Raw genomic sequence first — 22,805 nt, 5'->3', positions numbered from 1 at the left:
GATCTACAGGCATTTGGAGAGGCAGGGACTGATTAGGAACAGTCAGCATGGTTTTGTGAGAGGAAAATCATGTCTCACGAATTTGATTGAGTTTTTTGAAGGGGTAACCAAGAAGATAGATGAGGGCTGTGCAGTAGACGTGGTCTACATGGACTTTAGCAAAGCCTTTGACAAGGTACCGCATGGTAGGTTGTTACATAAGGTTAAATCTCACGGGATCCAAGGTGAGGTAGCCAATTGGATACAAAATTGGATTGACGACAGAAGACAGAGGGTGGTTGTAGAGGGTTGTTTTTCAAACTGGATGCCTGTGACCAGCGGTGTGCCTCAGGGATCGGTGCTGGGTCCGCTGTTATTTGTTATTTATATTAATGATTTGGATGAGAATTTAGGAGGCATGGTTAGTAAGTTTGCAGATGACACCAAGATTGGTGGCATTGTGGACAGTGAAGAAGGTTATCTAGGATTGCAACGGGATCTTGATAAATTGGGCCAGTGGGCCGATGAATGGCAGATGGAGTTCAATTTAGATAAATGTGAGGTGATGCATTTTGGTAGATCGAATCAGGCCAGGACCTACTCCGTTAATGGTAGGGCGTTGGGGAGAGTTATAGAACAAAGAGATCTGGGAGTACAGGTTCATAGCTCCTTGAAAGTGGAGTCACAGGTGGATAGGGTGGTGAAGAAGGCATTCAGCTTGCTTGGTTTCATTGGTCAGAACATTGAATACAGGAGTTGGGATGTCTTGTTGAAGTTGTACAAGACATTAGTTAGGCCACACTTGGAATACTGTGTACAGTTCTGGTCACCTTATTATAGAAAGGATATTATTAAACTAGAAAGAGTGCAGAAAAGATTTACTAGGATGCTACTGGGACTTGATGGTTTGACTTATAGGGAGAGGTTGGATTGACTGAGACTTTTTTCCCTGGAGAGTAGGAGGTTAAGGGGTGATCTTATAGAAGTCTATAAAATAATGAGGGGCATAGATAAGGTAGATAGTCAAAATCTTTTCCCAAAGGTAGGGGAGTCTATAACGAGGGGGCACAGATTTAAGGTGAGAGGGGAGAGATACAAAAGGGTCCAGAGGGGCAATTTTTTCACTCAAAGGGTGGTTAGTGTCTGGAACGAGCTGCCAGAGGCAGTAGTAGAGGCGGGTACAATTTTGTCTTTTAAAAAGCATTTGGACAGTTACATGGGGAAGATGGGTATAGAGGGATATGGGCCAAGTGCAGGCAATTGGGACTAGCTTAGTGGTATAAACTGGGCGACATGGACATGTTGGGCCGAAGGGCCTGTTTCCATGTTGTAAACTTCTATGATTCTATGATTCATGGGTCTCATGGGGGTTTTACGGTTCACGAGGACTCACGGTTCACGAGGACTCACGGGGGTGTCACGGTTCACGAGGACTCACAGTGTCTCACGGGGGTGTCACGGTTCACGGTGTCTCCGGATTTGGACATTTCCTCTTTCTAATCTACATTTAATGAGCCGGATGTTGAAACTAACAGTCAGTTTTTCAAATTTGTTGCCAACGTTAAAATTGGGAGAAGAGGTCCTGCCGAGATTTACATGGAAACATAGAAAATAGGAGCAAGAGTCGGCCATTCGGCCCTTCAGGCCTGCTCCGCCATTCAAAATGATCATGGCTGATCGTCTAACTCAGTACCCTGTTCCCGCTTTTTCCCCATATCCCTTGATCCCTTTAGCATTAAGAAATATATCTATCTCCTTCTTGAATACATCTAATGACTTGGCCTCCACTGCCTTCTGTGGTCGAGAATTTCACAGGTTCACCACCCTCTGAGTGAAGAAATTTCTCCTCATCTCGGTTCGAAATGGCATCCCCCGTATCCTGAGACTGTGACCCCTGGTTCTGGACTCCCCAGCCATCGGGAACATCCTCCCTGCATCTAGTCTATCTAGTCCTGTTAGAATTTTATATGTTTCGATGAGATCACCTCTCATTCTTCTAAACTCTAGTGAATACAGGCCTAGTCGACCCAATCTCTCCTCATACGTCAGTCCTGTCGGGGGTGGTCGTGTGTGATTCGGTTGGTTGTTTCGTAAGGCCCTTGTTGCCGCGAGGTGTCACTGGGATTGTTGCTCTGGTTTCTTCTTGTGTGTCGGCCTGCTTCTAGAGCTGCTGTCCTTCCCTGTCCAACTGCTTTCCTTGTTGTCTGCTGGAAACTGCTCTTCTTTCCAGATGTGGAGATGCCGGTGATGGACTGGGGTTGACAATTGTAAACAATTTTACAACACCAAGTTATAGTCCAGCAATTTTATTTTAAATTCACAAGCTTTCGGAGGCTTCCCCCTTCCTCAGGTGAACATCGTTCACCTGAGGAAGGGGGAAGCCTCCGAAAGCTTGTGAATTTAAAATAAAATTGCTGGACTATAACTTGGTGTTGTAAAATTGTTTACTTCTTTCCAGACACAGGCAGAACCAAGACAAGCAGCCCACCACAGCCAGCAAGCCAGAGAGAGAGAGCTTTCGCCTTGTCGATGTCTCTCTTACAATGGTCTGTTTAAACAGTTCTTACAAAGTTCTTTGATGGCTTTTTGATGGTCCCAATCATATTGCAAATTACTTCTCCCAATAGGTCATTGTTTTAATTCTGATTTAGAGCTTGTCACATAAGGCTTCCTTTTGTATCCAACGTCCTAGGTGTTGGTGGTTTTGCTTTAAAAACAAAGGCATGGCCCCACGGAGCAATGGGAGTCTTTCAGAAGGGAGATTGAGACCATACAATGGCAACATGTTCCCGTAAAGGTCAAGGGTGGTTCCAAGAACTCCAGGGAACCTTGGATGTCAGGGGATATACGAGAATGGATTAGGAAAAAAAGGAGGGCTTTTGGCAGATACAAAAGGCTAAAGACGGAGGAAGCCCTAGAGGAGTACAAAAAGTGCAGGGGGATACTTAAAAAAGAAATTAGGAGATCAAGGAGGGGCCATGAAATAACACTGGCGAGCAAAATAAAGGAAAATCCTAAGATGTTTTATAAGTATATTAAGGGTAAGAGGATGACTAGGGAAAAAATAGGGCCCATTAGGGACAAAAATGGCAATCTGTGTGTGGAGCCGGCAGATGTAGGAGGGGTTCTAAATGAATTTTTTGCATCTGTTTTCACTATGGAGAAGGACGATGTAGACATAGAAATACGGCAGGGGGGCTGTGATATACTCGAACATATTAACATCAAGCGGGAGGAGGTATTGGCGGTTTTAGCAGGCCTAAAAATGGATAAATCCCCAGGCCCGGACGAAATGTATCCCAGGCTACTGTGTGAGGCAAAGGAGGAGATTGCGGGGGCTCTGACACATATATTCAGAACCTCTCTGGCCACAGGGGATGTGCCAGAGGACTGGAGAACCGCTAATGTAAAACCATTATTCAAGAAGGGGAGTAGGGAAAAACCGGGGAACTACAGGCCAGTGAGCCTAACATCAGTGGTAGGAAAATTATTGGAAAAAATTCTGAAGGACAAAATTAGTCTCCACTTGGAGAAGCAAGGATTAATCAGGGATAGTCAACATGGCTTTGTCAAGGGAAGATCATGTCTGACTAATTTGATTGAATTTTTTGAGGGGGTGACTAGGCGTGTGGATGAGGGTAACGCAGTGGATGTGGTATACATGGATTTCAGTAAGGCCTTCGATAAAGTCCCCCACAGGAGACTGGTCAAGAAGGTACGAGCCCATGGAATCCAGGGTGCCTTGACACTTTGGATACAAAACTGGCTTAGTGGCAGAAGGCAGAGGGTGATGGTCGAAGGTTGTTTTTGTGACTGGAAGCCTGTGGCCAGTGGGGTACCACAGGGATTGGTGCTGGGTCCCTTGCTGTTTGTGGTCTACATTAATGACTTGGATATGAATGTAAAAGGTATGATCAGTAAGTTCGCTGATGATACAAAAATTGGTAGGGTGGTAAATAGCGAGGAGGATAGCCTCAGTCTGCAGGACGATATAGATGGGTTGGTCAGATGGGCGGAACAGTGGCAAATGGAATTTAACCCGGAAAAGTGCGAGGTGATGCATTTTGGAGGGACTAACAAGGCAAGGGAATACACAATGAATGGGAGGACCCTAGGCAAGACAGAGGGTCAGAGGGATCTTGGTGTGCAAGTTCACAGATCCCTGAAGGCGGCGGAACAGGTAGATAAGGTGGTAAAGAAGGCATATGGGATACTTGCCTTTATTAGCCGAGGCATAGAATATAAGAGCAAGGAGGTTATGATGGAGCTGTATAAAACACTGGTTAGGCCACAGCTGGAGTACTGTGTGCAGTTCTGGTCGCCACACTACAGGAAGGATGTGATCGCTTTGGAGAGGGTGCAGAGGAGATTCACCAGGATGTTACCAGGGCTGGAGCGCTTCAGCTATGAAGAGAGACTGGGAAGATTGGGTTTGTTTTCCTTGGAGCAGAGGAGGCTGAGGGGGGACATGATTGAGGTGTACAAAATTATGAGGGGCACAGATAGGATGGATACTAAGGAGCTTTTTCCCTTCGTTGAGGGTACTATAACAAGGGGACATAGATTCAAGGTAAAAGGCGGGAGGTTTAGAGGGGATTTGAGAAAGAACTTTTTCACCCAGAGGGTGGTTGGAGTCTGGAACTCACTGCCTGAAAGGGTTGTGGAGGCAGGAACCCTCACAACATTCAAGAAGCATTTGGATGAGCACTTGAAATGCCATAGCATACAAGGCTACGGACCAAATGCTGGAATATGGGATTAGAGTAGACAGGGCTGATGGCCGGCGCGGACACGATGGGTCGAAGGGCCTCTATCCGTGCTGTATAACTCTATGACTCTATGACTATGATGTCTGGAACAGTTAACTCTTTCAATGTTTACAATTGTCAACCCCAGTCCATCACCGGCATCTCCACATCATGACTTTCAATGGGGGTAATTGTCGACCCCCTGCTTTCCGTTTTGCATTAAAACAGAGACATGTATGAAGCTCCACGGTGTGTGTGTTGTTGATTTCGTCTGGTGACCTCTCACCTATCCTTCCATCTTAGGATTTTAGTCAGGGTCCACAGTTTTTCCATACTCAGGGAAAAGGTGAATTTCTATAGGGTTTTTCTCTGAGTTTATTGGGGGGATCTGTGAATTTTGAGAATCTTACAGTCCTGGCATCCCAGGAATCAGTCTGGTAAACCTTCGCTGCACTCCCTCCATGGCAAGGACATCCTTCCTCAGATAAGGAGACCAAAACTGCACACAATACACCAGATGTGGTCTCACCAAGGCCCTGTATAACTGCAGTAAGATATCCCTGCTCCTGTACTCAAATCCTCTTGCAATGAAGGCCAACATACCATTCGCTTTCCTAACTGCTTGCTGCACCTGAATGCTCACTTTCAGCGACTGGTGTACAAGGACACCCAGGTCTCGTTGCATCTCCCCTTTTCCCAATCTGTCACCATTCAGATAATAATCTGCCTTTCTGTTTTTACAACCAAAGTGGATAACCTCACATTTATCCACGTTATACTGCATCTGCCATGTTCTTGCCCACTCACCCAACTTGTCTAAATCACATTGGAGCCTCTTTGCATCCTCCTCACAGCTCACATTCCACCCCAGCTTTGTGTCGTCTGCAAACTTGGAAATGTTACATTCAGTTCCCTCATCCAAATCATTGATATATATTGTGAATAGCTGGGGTCCAAGCACTGATCCCTGCGGTACCCCACTAGTCACTGCCTGCCACCCAGAAAAAGACCCGTTTATTCCTACTCTCTGTTTCCTGTCTGTCAACCAATTTTCAATCCATGCCAGTATATTCCCCCCAATCCCATGTGCTTTAATTTTGCACACTAACCTCTTGTGTGGGACCTTATCAAAAGCCTTCTGAAAATCCAAATACACCACATCCACTGGTTCTCCCCTATCTATTCTACTAGTTACAGCCTCAAAAAACTCCAGTAGATTTGTTAAGCATGATTTCCCTTTCATAAACCCAAGCTGACTTTGTCCAATCCCCAAGTGTTCTGTTATCACATCTTTTATAACAGACTCGAGCATTTTCCCCACTACTGATGTTGGGCTAACTGGTCTGTAATTCCCTGTTTTTTCTCTCCCTCCTTTTTTAAATAGTGGGGTTACATTTGCCACCCTCCAATCTGTAGGAACTGTTCCAGAGTCTATAGAAATTTGGAAGATGATCACCAATGCATCCACTATTTCCAGGGCCACTTCCTTTAGTACTCTGGGATGTAGATTATCAGGCCCTGGGGATTTGTCAGCCTTTAGCCCTATTAATTTCCCTAGCACTATTTTTTTACCAATACTGGTTTCCTTCAGTTCCTCCCTCTCACTAGACCCTTGGTTCCCTAACATTTCTGGCAGGTTATTTGTGTCCTCCTTTGTGAAGACAGAACCAAAGTATGTGTTTAATTGTTCTGCCATTTCTTTGTTCCCCATTATAATTTCCCCCATTTCTGACTGTAAGGGACCTACATTTGTCTTCACTAATCTTTTTCTCTTGACATATTTATAGAAGCTTTTACAGTCATTTTTTATGTCCCTGCTAGTTTACTCTCATACTCTATTTTTCCCCTCTTAATCAATCTCTTTGTCCTCCTTTGCTGAATTCTGAACTGCTCCCAATCCTCAGGCTTGTCGCTTTTTCTGGCAATTTTATATGTCTCCTCTTTGGATCTAATACTATCCCTAATTTCTTTTGTAAGCCACGGTTGAGCCACCTTTCCTGTTTTATTTTTGCACCAGACAGGAATGAATAATTGTTGTAATTCCTGCACACGTTCTTTAAATATTAGCCATTGCCTATCCACCATCATCCCTTTTAGTAAAGTTCCCCAATCTATCATAGCCAACTCACACCTCATACTTTCATAATTTCCTTTATTTAGATTCAGGACCCTAGTTTCAGATTCAACTACTTCGCTCTCCATCTTAATGAGGAATTCTATCATGTTATGGTCGCTCTTTCCTAAGGGACCCCGCACAACAAGATTGTTAATTAATCCTCTCTCATTGCACAATACCCAGACTAGAATCGTCTGTTCTCGAATTGGTTCCTCAATGTATTGGTCTAGAAAACCATCACGTACACACTCCAGGAATTCCTCCTCCACAGTATTATTGCTAATTTGGTTTGACCAATCTATATGTAGATTAAAGTCACCCATGATTATAGTTGTACCCTTCTTGCATGCGTCTCTAATTTCCTGTTTAATGCCCTCCCCTACATCTCCACTACTGTTTGGGGGCCTATAGACAACCCCCACCAACGTTTTCTGCCCCTTGGTGTTTCTTAGCTCCACCCATACAGATTCCACATCGTGATTTTCCGAGCCAATATCCTTCCTCACTATTGCATTGATTTCCTCCTTTACTAACAACGCTACCCCACCTCCTTTCCCTTTTTGCCTGTCCTTCCTAAATATTGAATACCCCTGGATGTTCAGTTCCCATCCTTGGACATCCTGCAGCCATGTCTCCGTAATCGCAACTATATCATACCCGTTAATATCTATCTACGCTGTTAATTCATCTACCTTATTGCGAATGCTCCGCACATTAAGACACAATGCCTTTAGACTTGTCTTTTTAAGATTGCTAGTCATCTTAGTTTTATTTTGCACTATGACCTTATTTGTTTTTCGCCCTTGTTTTCTCTGTCTTCCACTATTGCTTCTTCCCTTTCTGTCTTTTGTTTCTATCCTTGTTTCCCCCTCCTCTGTCTCCCTGCTCAGGTTCCCATCCCCCTGCCACTCTAGTTTAAACCTTCCCCAACAGCACTAGCAAACACCCCTGCGAGGACATCGGTCCCGGTCCTGCTCGGGTGTAACCCGTCCCGCTTGTACAGGTCCCACCTTCCCCAAAACCGGTCCCAATGTCCCAGGAATCTAAATCCCTCCCTCCTACACCATCCCTGCAGCCACCATTCATCCTGTCTATTCTCCTGTTCCTATACTCACTGGCACGTGGCACTGGTAGTAATCCTGAGATCACTGCCTTTGAGGTCCTGCTTTTTAATTATTCACCTAACTCCTTAAATTCACCTTGCAGGACCTCATCCCTTTTTTTTTTACCTATGTCGTTGGTACCAATATGGACCACGACTACTGGCTGTTCACCCTCCCCCTCCAGAATGCCCTGCAGCCGCTCCGTGACATCCTTGACCCTAGCACCAGGGAGGCAACATACCATCCTGGAGTCACGTTTGCGGCCGCAGAAACGCCTATCTGTTCCCCTTACAATTGAATCCCCTATCACTATAGCCCTGCCACTCTTCTTCCTCCCCTCCTGTGCAGCAGAGCCACCCGTGGTGTCCCGAACTTGACTCTTGCTGCTTTCCCCTGATAAGCCATCTCCCCCAACAGTATCCAAAGCAGAATATCTGTGAGAGGGAGATGGCCCCAGGGGACTCCTGCTCTACCTGCCTAGTCCTTTTACTCTGCCTGGCGGTCACCCATTTCCTTTCTGCCTGCATAATCTTTTTTTTAATATTCGTTCATGGGATGTGGGCGTCGCTGGCGAGGCCGGCATTTATTGCCCATCCCTAATTGCCCTTGAGAAGGTGGTGGTGAGCCGCCTTCTTGAACCGCTGCAGTCCGTGTGGTGAAGGTTCTCCCACAGTGCTGTTAGGAAGGGAGTTCCAGGATTTTGACCCAGCGACGATGAAGGAATGGCGATATATTTCCAAGTCGGGATGGTGTGTGACCTGGAGGGGAACGTGCAGGTGGTGTTGTTCCCATGTGCCTGCTGCTCTTGTCCTTCTAGGTGGTAGAGGTCGCGGGTTTGGGAGGTGCTGTCGAAGAAGCCTTGGCGAGTTGCTGCAGTGCATCCTGTGGATGGTGCACATTGCAGCCACAGTGCGCCGGTGGTGAAGGGCGTGAATGTTTAGGGTGGTGGATGGGGTGCCAATCAAGCGGGCTGCTTTGTCCAGGATGGTGTCGAGCTTCTTGAGTGTTGTTGGAGCTGTACTCATCCAGGCAAGTGGAGAGTATTCCATCACACTCCTGACTTGTGCCTTGTAGATGGTGGAAAGGCTTTGGGGAGTCAGGAGGTGAGTCACTCGCCACAGAATACCCAGCCTCTGACCTGCTCTTGTAGCCACATTATTTATGTGGCTGGTCCAGTTAAGTTTTTAGTCAATGGTGACCCCTAGGATGTTGATGGTGGGGGATTCGGCGATGGTAATGCCATTGAATGTCAAGGGGAGGTGGTTAGACTCTCTCTTGTTGGAGATGGTCATTGCCTGGCACTTGTCTGACGTGAATGTTACTTGCCACTTATGAGCCCAAGCCTGGATGTTGTCCAGGTCTTGCTGCATGTGAGCTCGGACTGCTTCATTATTTGAGGGGTTGCGAATGGAACTGAAAATTTTACCTGTGGTGTGACCACCTCACTGAATGTGCTCTCCAGATAATCTCAGCATCGCGGTAAAAGGAGAGTCCCGAGAACGGGAGGAGAGTTTGAGAGGTGAGCGCAGTGTAAATCTAAGGCAAGTCATGGCAGCAGAGCTCGCACCCGTGATATGCTCCTCCTGCACTATGTGGGAAGTCATGGACACTACAGGTGTCCCTGGCAACCATGTGTGCAGGAAGTGTGTCCAGCTGCAGCTACTGGCTAACCGCATTTCGGAGCTGGAGCTGCGGGTGGATTCACTGTGGAGATTTAGACTGGCTGAACAAAATGAGCAATGAAAATTTAACACAAATAAATGTTAAGTGTTGCACATTTGCTGAGAATTGCATTCTAAATATACAATAAGTGGGATTGAATTAATCTCGCAGTAAGGTCAGGTTTAGGGTTAGGATTGGGGCTGGGGAGCTGGGTTGAGGTAGAGAATTACAGATTCATGTTAAGAATTTGTTGCTCATTGGTCAGATCCCAGCTGAAAGAGAATTCCAGTCATGTGTCACAAACTTCGGGGCAGAGGGTCCAGTCCCGGTGTGAACAATGGGGCAATTCAAATTGTACAGACCTGAGAGATGGTGGTTAATGAGGTGTGTTAAAAAAGCTAAATGGTATAGATAAGTAAACTGGAATATTACTGCAAAGAAAGACATAAAACAGGACCAGAGGATGTAAGTTTAAATTTGTGAAAGAACAAATTTTAGAAAGAACTTCTTTACTCCAAGTGATGAATGTTTGGAATAATCTGCCACTTAGGGACTAGAATCAGAAGTTCAAACACTGCTAGATGCTAAAATGGAGGAGTTGGGTTCTAGAAGGATGAGTTTCGATGGGCAGAAAGGCCTTACATTCTGATGGTTTAGCCGAGGAAGATGTTTGAGTGAGCAAGACACACACGGTCGAGCAGTCAGATGCGCCATCTAGTGGCTGGAATTAAGTCGGCAGCTGAGAAAGAGCTGATCGACTGAGAGGCCAGAATGGGAAAAATGTAAATGTGAGAGGAGATTTTTAAAACGCCTCATCCTAGAGAACAAAGGGTTAGGTTTACTGCCCTCAATACTGGGGGAGAGAGAGGGGGAGAATGGGGGGAGAATGAGAATGAGGGGAGAGAGGGGAGAATGGGGGGAGAGGGAGAGAATGGGAGGAGGGGAGTTAGAATGGGGGAGAGGGAGAGAGGGAGAGAATGGGGAGAGGGAGAGAATGGGGGGGAGGGGGAATGGGGAAGAGGGAGAGAATGGGGGGGAGGGGGAATGGGGAAGAGGGAGAGAATGGGGAGAGAGGGGGGAATGGGGGGAGAGGGAGAGAATGGGAGGAGGGGAGTTAGAATGGGGGAGAGGGGGAGAGAATGGGGAGAGGGAGAGAATGTGGGGGAGGGGGAATGTGGGGGAGGGGGAATGGGGGAAGAGAATGGGGGTGAGTGAGAGAGGGAGAGAATAGGGGGAGAGGGAGAGAATGGGGGAGACTTCAGTTCGAGGTCACATACTCCTGATTTTTACAGGGCTGGAGCAGGTGCAGAGGGACAGACTGCTCTTTGTACCACGACTGGCTTCTTAAGTACTTTTAGAAGCCAAATGTTCCCAATCTGACGCTGCTGTTCATAAACCACATCCTGTTTTGACTCCATCACCAGTCAGAGTGGAAAATTAAAAACAAAACTACATATAAAAAAACAGATTGATTTTGTGCACAGACCCTCTCTCTCTCTCATCTTAAAAGGTTGGTTGGTTTTATGCTTTTGCTGTAAATTCTGAACCTTCGGAATAATCTCAATCCCTTCTCTCCAACTCTTGGATTATGTATCAGTTTCTTTGGATTTTCACATCCCTGATTCCTTCACACCTCTCTCAGCTCTCTGCTGTCAGTCTGTCTCTTTCTTTCTGATTCCTTCTCTCTCAGTGCTTTGGGGTGACCTGAAAGGTGCTACAAATACAAGTTCTTAAACATTTGCAAAGATTGTCCAGTAGATGGGTGTGTTACTCAGAATAACATCCTTGCACCAACCCACATAAATACTGCCATGGTTAATGTAACAGCTTAAGTGGAGCAGCAATACCATATTCGTATATATATATACTATTGTCAGCATGGCCCAGTTTGCAGTAACTCGTGTCCCTGAGTCAGAAGGGTGTTGTGTTCAAGTCTGACTCGAGGATTTGAAATATAATCGAGGGTTTACAGCTTTGTCTGGTGGATGTTAAAGATTCCGGGAACCAATCAAGTAGCTAGGCCTGAGGCCAACATTCTTCCCTTAACCAATACCACCAAAGAACAGATTAACTGACCATTCATCTCGCCGCTCTTTGTGGGATAAGAACATAAGAAATAGGAGCAGGAGTCGGCCCTACGGCCCCTCGAGCCTGCTCCGCCATTCAATCAGATCATGTCTGATCTTCATCCTCAACTCCACTTTCCCGCCCGATCCCCATATCCCTTGATTCCCCCAGAGTCCAAAAATCTATCGATCTCAGTCTTGAATATACTCAATGACTCAGCATCCACAGCCCTCTGGGGTAGAGAATTCCAAAAATTCACAACCCTCTGTGTGAAGAAATTCCTCCTCATCTCAGTCCTAAACAGCCGACCCCTTATCCTGAGACTATGTCCCCTAGTTCTAGACTCTCCAGCCAGGAGAAACAGCCTCTCAACATCTACCCTGTCAAGCCCCCTCAGAATCTTATATGTTTCAATGAGATCACCTCTCATTCTTCTAAACTCCAGAGTATAGGCCCATTCTACTCAATCTCACCCCATAGGATAGCCCTCTCATCCCAGGAATTAATCTAGTGAACCTTCGTGGGACTGCCTCTAAGGCAAGTCTATCCTTCCTTATGTTCTTATGGGATCTTGTGTGTAAAATGACTGCTATATTTTATTTTTATAGTAACCAAACTCCAAAGTGGAGTTGAGGTCGAAGATCAGCCATGATCTGATTGAATGGCGGAGCAGGCTCGAGGGGCCGAATGGCCGACTCCTGCTCCTATTTCTTATGTTCAATTGTGACAGTAAGTAATTGAATGTGAACCTTCCTTTCCTGTAGATCCCTGACTGTCCATCCTCCCAGTAACAATCCCTTTGCTTCCTTCTCTTGGGCAAAGAGACAATGAATTTAGACCGAGATACATGGAACAGTAACAATTGCTATCCGTGTGGATGAGAACAAGGACTGCAGGGACGCTGGGCAAACTGACCACAGCACGTGGTACAGGAGGCCATTCAAGTGGGGGGAGTGAAAAGGAATGTGGAGGGTAGGGGATAGTATAGTCAGGGGATAGATACTGTTCTCTGCAGCCACGAGCGGGAGTCCCGAAGGCCGTGTTGCCTGCCCGGTGCCAGGGTTAAGGACATCTCCTCGTGGTTGGAGAAGAACTTGGAGCATGAGGGGGAGGATCCAGTTGTCGTGGTCCATGTAGGAACCAACAACGTAGGTAGAACTAGGAATGAGGTTCTGCTGAGACAGTTTGAGGAACGAGGGTCTAAATTAATAAGCAGAACCTCAAAGATAATAATCTCTAGATTGCTATCTGAGCCACGCATAAATTGGCATTGGGACAAACAGATCAGAGAGTTAAATATGTGGCTCAAAGGGTGGTGTGGGAGACAGGGGATTCGACTCATGGGGCACTGGCACCAGGACTGGGGAAAGAGGGAGCTAATGAGAAAAGTCAAGGCAACAGAGCAATGTAGTGATTTGGGTAAAGATAAGTGTGACAGGAAGGGACGGTAACGGTAATAGTGCATCAGCGAATAAGGTCAAAGCAGGGAAAAATGGTAAAAAGTTAAAATTAAAGGCGCTTTATCTGAATGCACGAAGCATTCGTAACAAGATAGAGGAATTAATGGCACAAATAGAGATCAATGGGTTTGATCTAATGGCCATTACAGAGACATGGTTGCAGGGTGACTAAGGTTGGGAACTAAATATTCCAGGGTACTTGACATTTAGAAAAGACGGGCAGAATGGAAAAGGAGAGGGGTGTAGCCCTGATAATAAACGATGACATAAGGACAGTGGTGAGAAACGATCAGAGGAGGTTTATCTGACTCGGAGGATGACACAGCCTCATCAAATTAGGGCTCTCACATCTCCCTGGTAAAAATATTTGTATCTTTAAAGCTGATGAATCTGAGACAGGCCTAAAGTTTTCTTATTGCTTGGTGCTGGCTCAGAGAAGAGATTCATAAATCAAATATTTTCTTGAGGAACAATAAGATTTAAGAAACTGGGTTGCTTTTGGTTGCCGATTGTGACCTCACAGCCTCTGTATGAATTGAGAGTTTCACAGAAAGGAATCTTCAAACTGTTCCACCTGAGCTGGAGCAGACTCCAAACAATCCCGAACCAATCTGCCAATTGAAGGTTCTTGAATTGTTTGTTACTCTGGGACCTCCTGTCATTTCAACTCGAGGCGTAAACTGGACAGTGACAGAAAAACGACAATATCGTCAGGGCCACTGAGGGTCATGTTGCAAAGCGGCATGGCCCCCATTTCTGAGAGTGACTGACCAGCTCTCTGTCTTCTGACTCTTCACCTCCAGCAGATTGTTTAATGTAATGTGATCATGTGACGATCTGCAGGAGACTGCTCAACTCTGAGTCTGACACGACACAGGAAGCGAATCCGTACTTGTAAAAGTTATATCCTTTTACTTCCTTTAATTCTTTCTACTTCCCATTTTTTCTGGTTAAACCTCATTATGTTAACAAACTGACATGAATAGAGAATAGGAGATTTACAATAAAAAATAATAAGATGTAACAATGGATCAATGTTTCTCAGATTTTTTTTATTCGTTCATGGGATGTGGGCGTCGCTGGCGAGGCATACATCAATATATTTCCAAGTCGGGATGGTGTGTGACTTGGAGGGGAACGTGCAGATGGTGTTGTTCCCATGTGCCTGCTGCTCTTGTCCTTCTTGGTGGGAGAGGTTGCGGGTTTGGGAGGTGCTGTCGAAGAAGCCTTGGCGAGTTGCTGCAGTGCATCCTGTGGATGGTCCACACTGCAGCCACAGTGCGCCGGTGGTGAAGGGAGTGAATGTTTAGGATGCTGGATGGGGTGCCAATCAAGTGGGCTGCTTTGTTCTGGATGGTGTCGAGCTTCTTGAGTGTTGTTGGAGCTGCACTCATCCAGGCAAGTGGAGAGTATTCCATCACACTCCTGACTTGTGCCTTGTAGATGGTGGAAAAGCTTTGGGGAGTCAGGAGGTGAGTTACTTGCCACAGAATACCCAGCCTCTGACCTGCTCTTGTAGCCACAGTATTTATATGGCTGGTCCAGTTTAAGTTTCTGGTCAATGGTGACCCCCAGGATGTTGATGGTGGGGGATTCGGCGATGGTAATGCCGTTGAATGTCAAGGGGAGGTGGTTAAACCCTCCCTTGTTGGAGATGGTCATTGCCTGGCACTTGTCTGGCGTGAATGTTACTTGTCACTTATGCGCCCAAGCCTGGATGTTGTCCAGGTCTTGCTGCATGCGGGCTCGGACTGCTTCATTATCTGAGGGGTTGCGAATGGAACTGAACACTGTGCAGTCATCAGCGAACAACCCCATTTCTGACCTTATGATGGAGGGAAGGTCATTGATGAAGCAGCTGAAGATGGTTGGGCCTAGGACACTGCCCTGAGGAACTCCTGCAGCAATGCCTTGGGGCTGAGATGATTGGCCTCCAACAACCACTACCATCTTCCTTTGTGCTAGGTATGACTCCAGCCACTGGAGAGTTTTCCCCCTGATTCCCATTGACTTCAATTTTACTAGGGCTCCTTGGTGCCACACTCGGTCAAATACTGCCCTGATGTCAAGGGCAGTCACTCTCACCTCACCTCTGGAATTCAGCTCTTTTGTCCATGTTTGGAACAAGGCTGTAATGAGGTCTGGTGCCGAGTGGTCCTGGCGGAACCCAAACTGAGCATCGGTGAGCAGGTTATTGGTAAGTGCCGCTTGATAGCACTGTCGACGACACCTTCCATCACTTTGCTGATGATTGAGAGTAGACTGATGGGACGGTAATTGGCCGGATTGGATTTGTCCTGCTTTTTGTGGACAGGACATACCTGGGAAATTTTCCACATTGTCGGGTAGATGCCAGTGTTGTAGCTGTACTGGAACAGTTTGGCTGGAGGCCCGGCTAGTTCTGGAGCACAAGTCTTCAGCATTACAGCCGGGATGTTGTCGGGGCCCATAGCCTTTGCTATATCCAGTGCACTCAGCCATTTCTTGATATCACGTGGAGTGAATCGAATTGGCTGAAGACTGGCTTCTGTGATGGTGGGGATATCGGGAGGAGGCTGAGATGGATCATCCACTGGGCACTTCTGGCTGAAGATGGTTGCAAACGCTTCAGCCTTGTCTTTTGCACTCACGTGCTGGACTCCGCCATCATTGAGGATGGGGATGTTTGCAGAGCCTCCTCCTCCCATTAGTTGTTTAATTGTCCATCACCATTCACGACTGGATGTGGCAGGACTGCAGAGCTTTGATCTGATCCGTTGGTTGTGGAATTGCTTAGCTCTGTCTATAGCATGTTGCTTCCGCTGTTTAGCATGCATATAGTCCTGAGTTGTAGCTTCACCAGGTTGGCACCTCATTTTTAGGTACGCCTGGTGCTGCTCCTGGCATGCTCTTCTACACTCCTCATTGAACCAGGGTTGATCCCCTGGCTTGTTGGTAATGGTAGAGTGAGGAATATGCCGGGCCATGAGGTTACAGATTGTGCTGGAATACAATTCTGCTGCTGCTGATGGCCCACAGCGCCTCATGGATGCCCAGTTTTGAGCTGCTAGATCTGTTCTGAATCTTTCCCATTTAGCACGGTGGATCTCTACTACTGCTTCCTACAGAGATGGAACCTCTTTCACCCCCCCCCCACCCCGCTAATAACACTTGCATGCAACTTACAAAATGTATTTCCAATATTGAATATTAAAGGCACACTGACTTGCTGTGGGGAGCAGGGGCCTCATATCTCAGCCTGGGGGATGGGGGTCCAGAGGGAGAAATTACCCTAGCATTCAGATGTTCCTCCTCGAGGCTGCTTGGAATGGCGCTGGAGGAGGTTGAGTGTAGGTGGTACACGGGCTGGGAAAGCTGTGATATACATGGCCATGCACTGGTGTACACCCCCACGTACAGGTGTACACATAATGAGATTCTGTGCAATTTGGAGAAAGCTGTTTCGTTTGTCCTACTCCAGGAATCCCAAAAAAACATTATTAACTACATGAAGTTTTGTGTAAAAGGCAAAATGCCTGATATCAAATAAATGGACAGAATGGTTTAAGTGCAGAGTGTGCACTGAGGGAGTGATGACATTTACTGACCAAACCAAGCTTACAGTTTTGGTCTCATTACCTAAGGAAGGATATACTTGCTTTTGAGGTGGTGCAACAAAGGTTCACTAGATTGATTCCTGGGATGAGAGGGTTGTCCAAGAGGTGAGATTGAGTAGAATGGGCCGATACTCTCTGGAGTTTAGAACAATGAGAGGTGATCTCATTGAAACATATAAAATTCTGAGGGAGTTTGACAGGGTAGATGCTGAGAGGGTGTTTCCCCTGGCTGGAGAGTCTAGAAGAAGGGGGGATAGTTGCAAGATATGATTTAAGACCGAGATGAGGAGGAATTTCTTCACTCAGAGGGTTGTGAATCTTTGGAATTCTCTACCCCAGAGGGCTGTGGATGCTGAGTCATTGAATATATTAAAGACTGAGATCGATGGATTTTTGGACTCTAGAGGAATGAAGGGATATGGGGATTGGGCAGGAAAGTGGAGTTGAGGTCGAAGATCAGCCATGATCTGATTGAATGGCGGAGCAGGCTCGAGGGGCCAAATGGCCTACTCCTGCTCCTATTTCTTATGTTCTTAACTTCAACCAGTGTTCAGGATCCAGGAGGTGAGAGTGAATCCATGGAAGCTAAGAATAAAAGTCATTTGAAATGTGAAATACGAAATTGTGATCTAAAACTCTAATTTTGCTTTTAATTACAAACTCTGACCACAGTTAAATTGTACATTGTTTATTTTACTCTAATATTTATTTTTTAATACACGGGAATGACCCTCACTGGACAACGTGTAAACTGCTGGATGTTCCTCTGGAGACGGAGACGGAGCCTTCACTTTCTGGTGATGGCTGTGGGAATGATTCATTCTGAAGAATGATCTTCAGACAGAGGCAGAACTGCAGGAGGAGGGAGGGAGGGAGGGAGATAGGGAGGGAGATAGGGAGGGAGGGAGGGAGGGAGATAAGGAGGGAGATAGGGAGGGAGGGAGGGAGGGAGATAAGGAGGGAGGGAGGGAGATAGGGAGGGAGGGAGATAGGGAGGGAGGGAGGGAGGGAGGGAGATAGGGAGGGAGGGAGGGAGGGAGGGAGATAGGGAGGGAGGGAGGGAGGGAGATAAGGGTGCCAGCAGCAGAACTGCAGGAGGAGGGAGGGAGGGAGGGAGAGTGAGGGAAGTGCCAGAGACTGAACTGGAGGGAGGGGGGAGGGGGGTGGGGGAGGGGGGAGGGGAGTGACAGAGGCAGAAACATTGACGATGTGATGAAGTCCTAAAACTGTAACAGAGCATTTCTGCCCTGTTCCATGGCCGGGTTTGTGCAGAAATTACACTGGCAGATTGATCGGGGATCAATAATCCATGCGCTCATTTGCTGTAACCTTTCACCATCTGCAGCTCCTCCACAGGCTCCCACTTCTGAGTGACTGTCATTAGCTGCATGAGAACAGGAGACACAAGGGGAGGTTTAACTGGCTTCAGCTCTCAGGCATTAATGCAAACATTTTAACAAAACAAATGATATCAGTTCTAAGAATACTAATTGCTGTCCAGCTATATTAGAATTATCCGATTGGATAATTCTTGACTCACTCAAACAGCCTTAATTCCCATTTCCAATATTTTAAAGCTAATAAATAAAAGTGTTCAAAGAAAATGTAAAAAACACACAACTTTTTTTTATTGCCCCTGTGACGTTCCCAGGGTGTTGCTCGCAGCAGAGTCGGGGAGATTAATCTTTAATTCCTGGAGACTCCAGAACAATCCTCGAGGGTGAGCAACCCCAGATATATGCTAAATAAATGATTACAAAGTGTGTGGCCAATAAGCATCAATGCCCCGCCCACTCTGCGCCGCCAATGCCCCGCCCACTCTGCGCCGCCAATGCCCCGCCCACTCTGCGCCACCAATGCCCCGCCCACTCTGCGCCACCAATGCCCCGCCCACTCTGTGATTACTGTTTTTTCTCAATTGTGGAGGGGGAGGAGATTACAAGCCAGTCACATAACGGTATATATGGAGTGTTGTATTGTTGGTTCTTGTTGTAAAGTAAAACTGCTCCCGTGAGCAGAAAGCTCCAAGACAATTACATCATCAATGGGGATTAGAATTCAGCCCTTCCCATTAATGATGCCATGGCAACACAAAATGTCTGCTCAAAGTCGACATGGGATGTAGGAGCAACAGCGCATTGGCCCCAAACACTCTCCTCACAACACTGAGAACAAAGTGGACATCCAGTGACCCTGCACCGAGACATCCAGTGACCCTGCACCGGGGGCCCAGAGACATCCAGTGACCCTGCACCGGGGGCCCAGAGACATCCAGTGACCCTGCACCGGGGGCCCAGAGACATCCAGTGACCCTGCACCGGGGGCCCAGAGACATCCAGTGACCCTGCACCGAGACCCAGAGACATCCAGTGACCCTGCACCGGGGGCCCAGAGACATCCAGTGACCCTGCACCGGGGGCCCAGAGACATCCAGTGACCCTGCACCGGGGGCCCAGAGACATCCAGTGACCCTGCACCGAGACCCAGAGACATCCAGTGACCCTGCACCGAGACCCAGAGACATCCAGTGACCCTGCACCGGGGGCCCAGAGACATCCAGTGACCCTGCACCGGGGGCCCAGAGACATCCAGTGACCCTGCACCGGGGGCCCAGAGACATCCAGTGACCCTGCACCGAGACCCAGAGACATCCAGTGACCCTGCACCGGGGGCCCAGAGACATCCAGTGACCCTGCACCGGGGCCCAGAGACATCCAGTGACCCAGCACCGAGACCCAGAGACATCCAGTGACCCAGCACCGGGGACCCAGAGACATCCAGTGACCCTGCACCGGGGGCCCAGAGACATCCGGTGACCCTGCACCGGGGGCCCAGAGACATCCAGTGACCCTGCACCGGGGGCCCAGAGACATCCAGTGACCCTGCACCGGGGGCCCAGAGACATCCAGTGACCCTGCACCGAGACCCAGAGACATCCAGTGACTCTGCACCGAGACCCAGAGACATCCAGTGACCCTGCACCGAGACCCAGAGACATCCAGTGACCCTGCACCGGGGGCCCAGAGATATCCAGTGACCCTGCACCGGGGGCCCAGAGACATCCAGTGACCCTGCACCGGGGGCCCAGAGACATCCAGTGACCCTGCACCGGGGGCCCAGAGACATCCAGTGACCCTGCACGGGGGCCCAGAGACATCCAGTGACCCTGCACCGAGACCCAGAGACATCCAGTGACCCTGCACCGGGGGCCCAGAGACATCCAGTGACCCTGCACCGGGGACCCAGAGACATCCAGTGTCCCTGCACCAGGGACCCAGAGACATCCAGTGACCCTGCACCGAGACCCAGAGACATCCAGTGTCCCTGCACCGGGGACCCAGAGACATCCAGTGTCCCTGCACCGGGGACCCAGAGACATCCAGTGACCCTGCACCGGGGGCCCAGAGACATCCAGTGACCCTGCACCGGGGGCCCAGAGACATCCAGTGACCCTGCACTGAGAACGAGGAGAGATGCAAATGTATTTCAATTTTATGTCTCGATTCTATACTCAGGTAGGGGGATTAGTGACGATGAATTTATTAGGTGCTCCCTGTGTGGGGTGGGATCAGCAGCATCCTGGGAGAGATGATTACAGATATCCTTGATTTGAAGGGATAAGGAGGAGGTCTGTGTAACTGTGATCTTTGTTTACCCTCAATCCAGGAGGATGGCGCTGACATTATGTTAGGACCCTACAGTGCTGATCACACCCATTGCTGCCCAAAGACACTGCATCTTCTGCCCCTCAGCCACAAACCACCAGCATCAGTCTTGAGTTCTGGCTCACAGACTGGCTGGCTGCCAGAGTTTACTTTAATGCATTAGTCACTGTGATTCTCTCCAGGGAGGCTGGTAATATTCAGCCCACACCCTTCCTCTCATTCCTTCTGTTATTGCCTAATGCTGGGTGTTACTGGGAATCACCAGGCTTTGGTAATGGAAGTGCGGCCTGGGAGCAGCACAGAGACCGGCCAGTCCCAGCATCTCCGATTTTAAAAGTACAAATAATGATCGGGTACCTTCTGGGGTTTGGTCGGATCCACATTTTCCCACGGAGTCGGATTATTCGTCTTATTGAGTCTACAACAGAGTGAAAATAATCTTAGAAACAGGTTCGAACTATTTCATCGTCCATTTAAAAAGTGATTGGGTGTCACAGTCTAGAAATAAATTCATTCCATTTCATACCTGAATGTTCTACACAGTCCCACCCGCTCCCACCCAGTCCCACCCACTCCCACATGCTCCCCACCCACTCCCACCCAGTCCCACCCGCTCCCACATGCTCCCCACCCACTCCCACACAGTCCCCACCCAGTCCCACCCGCTCCCACCCACTCCCACACAGTCCCCACCCGCTCCCACACAGTGTAAAACACAGCTCAGGGCTCCAAACTTTACAGTTCAAAATTTGCAACAAGTTCTGTCTATTCGATTTTTTAAAATGCTCCTCTTCCCTTTTGCCGGGAGGAGTCAGTTTTTACTAAAGTCAAATCCAGACTTAAAGGAAATAAAAATCTGCTACAAGTAAACTGTAAAATAACAAATGGTTAATAACGAGCAGTAATGCAGTGGATTACAACCGCTGGCCCCCTGGGTGGGCGCGACTCTCACATGATGTCCGTCTTGGTGCTGAGGAAGTAGATGCAGACACTCGTGGCCGCAGTCCCAGCGAGGGACATGAGAGCGACCAGAGGGATGAGCTGAGGAGTGAGAGGGACAGACGGTCACAACACAGAGCAATAATCACAACAAAGAGCCAATGTATGTCTGAGGGCCTGAGAAATTAACAACAAATTAAAGTGCGGATTGATTGTGTGCGACTGATGTCTGTTCCTGTGTCGGGGTGAAATAATCGCAACTCACTGAGGGCATCAAGATTACAAAGGTAGCAGCATGAATGCGGAAGCAACAGTAGCTTAATGTTACTGTGGATTAAAGTTACTTTGTTTTATTAATGTTACTGTGGATTAAAGTTACTTTGTTTTATTAATGTTACTGTGGATTAAAGTTACTTTGTTTTATTAATGTTACTGTGGTTGGATTAATGTCCAAAATGAAATTTAATTTTACAGGTTAAGGAGGAATTAACATTTTAAATGAGCGGAATTTTGAGACAGTCATAAAGACAAGTAATTTAAAGAGAAAACTTTTGCTAAAGAAACTTAAACTCTAAATAATTCAAATGTGAAATAAACTCACCTCTTTCCTTTTTCGGAGCAGTGTGAAAAATCGCAACATGTTTACTGGGTAAAGTGTCCTGGTTATTAGAAGAAGGGAATAGGAAAATTATTACTAATTCTCTTCAGAGTGAAGTGAATAAATTATCTTTAGATTAATTTAGTAATAATTTATAAACAATAGCAACAGAAATGCTCCTTTAATTTACTTTGTCTCAGCTCTTACCCCCAAGGCGCGGTGAACTAGTTCAGCTGTAAAATGTTTTACTTCCTGATTGTGATATTGTGTCCGGTGACGGAGTCAGGATCCAGCAGCAAATCGATTAATGTCGATACCGATATCGCTGGAGATGCGCGCACCCTGCTGGCCGCAGGCGGAATGGCACAGAAACCCGGACACAGACAACCAACCAATCGATAGACTGACAGAGACAGACAGAAAAGCACACTCACATACAGATGTTGCACAGAAACCTAAACACACAGCTGGAGCCAGAGAAAGGAGGGACAATACACCCACAGTCCAAGGCGACAGCGACGGGATCGACACCCCCCATCTCCAGAACACTGGAAGAGACAACGCCTCCGGCGCACAGCGGCTCCGGGAGCAGCAAAGTGCCCGGCGCACACCGGCTCCAGGAGCAGCAAAGTGCCCGGCGCACACCGGCTCCAGGAGCAGCAAAGTGCCCGGCGCACACCGGCTCCAGGAGCAGCAAAGTGCCCGGCGCACAGCGGCTCCGGGAGCAGCAAAGTGCCCGGCGCACACCGGCTCCGGGAGCAGCAAAGTGCCCGGCGCACAGCGGCTCCGGGAGCAGCAAAGTGCCCGGCGCACAGCGGCTCCGGGAGCAGCAAAGTGCCCGGCGCACAGCGGCTCCGGGAGCAGCACTGCAG

The 22,805-nt window shown here is 47.8% G+C and overlaps 1 protein-coding gene across 2 annotated transcripts; it reads right to left on the bottom strand.

Annotated features, from left to right (window-relative positions):
* Nucleotides 1–17,403: 17,403 nt before the first annotated feature.
* On the bottom strand, nt 17,404–22,240 carry c34h15orf48 (chromosome 34 C15orf48 homolog). 2 transcript variants are annotated; one of them, XM_067971202.1, is made up of 5 exons: nt 22,141–22,240; nt 21,937–21,994; nt 21,349–21,437; nt 20,754–20,814; nt 17,404–18,115 (listed from the first exon to the last, which is right to left on the bottom strand). In XM_067971202.1, the coding sequence occupies exons 2-5, from the start codon at nt 21,973–21,975 to the stop codon at nt 18,047–18,049; spliced, it is 258 nt and encodes an 85-aa protein (XP_067827303.1). In that variant the 5' UTR covers nt 21,976–21,994; nt 22,141–22,240; the 3' UTR covers nt 17,404–18,046. The 2 variants fall into 2 exon arrangements, with proteins under 2 accessions (XP_067827303.1, XP_067827304.1); XM_067971203.1 differs by having other exon boundaries at nt 22,124–22,166.
* Between the last annotated feature and the right edge of the window lie 565 nt (nt 22,241–22,805).

Source organism: Heptranchias perlo, chromosome 34 (assembly GCF_035084215.1).
Source record: "Heptranchias perlo isolate sHepPer1 chromosome 34, sHepPer1.hap1, whole genome shotgun sequence".
Classification (NCBI taxonomy): domain Eukaryota; kingdom Metazoa; phylum Chordata; class Chondrichthyes; order Hexanchiformes; family Hexanchidae; genus Heptranchias; species Heptranchias perlo.
This window is presented reverse-complemented; position numbering and strand designations above follow the sequence as displayed.

Coding starts and splice junctions, on each gene's coding strand:
- c34h15orf48 (XM_067971202.1), bottom strand. CDS start 21,975: ATGTTGCGATTTTTCACACTGCTCCGAAAAAGGAAAGAG. Junction 21,438..21,936: donor TGCTCCGAAAAAGGAAAGAG/GTGAGTTTATTT, acceptor CTCACTCCTCAG/CTCATCCCTCTGGTCGCTCT. Junction 18,116..20,753: donor ATCCGACCAAACCCCAGAAG/GTACCCGATCAT, acceptor GTTCTCATGCAG/CTAATGACAGTCACTCAGAA.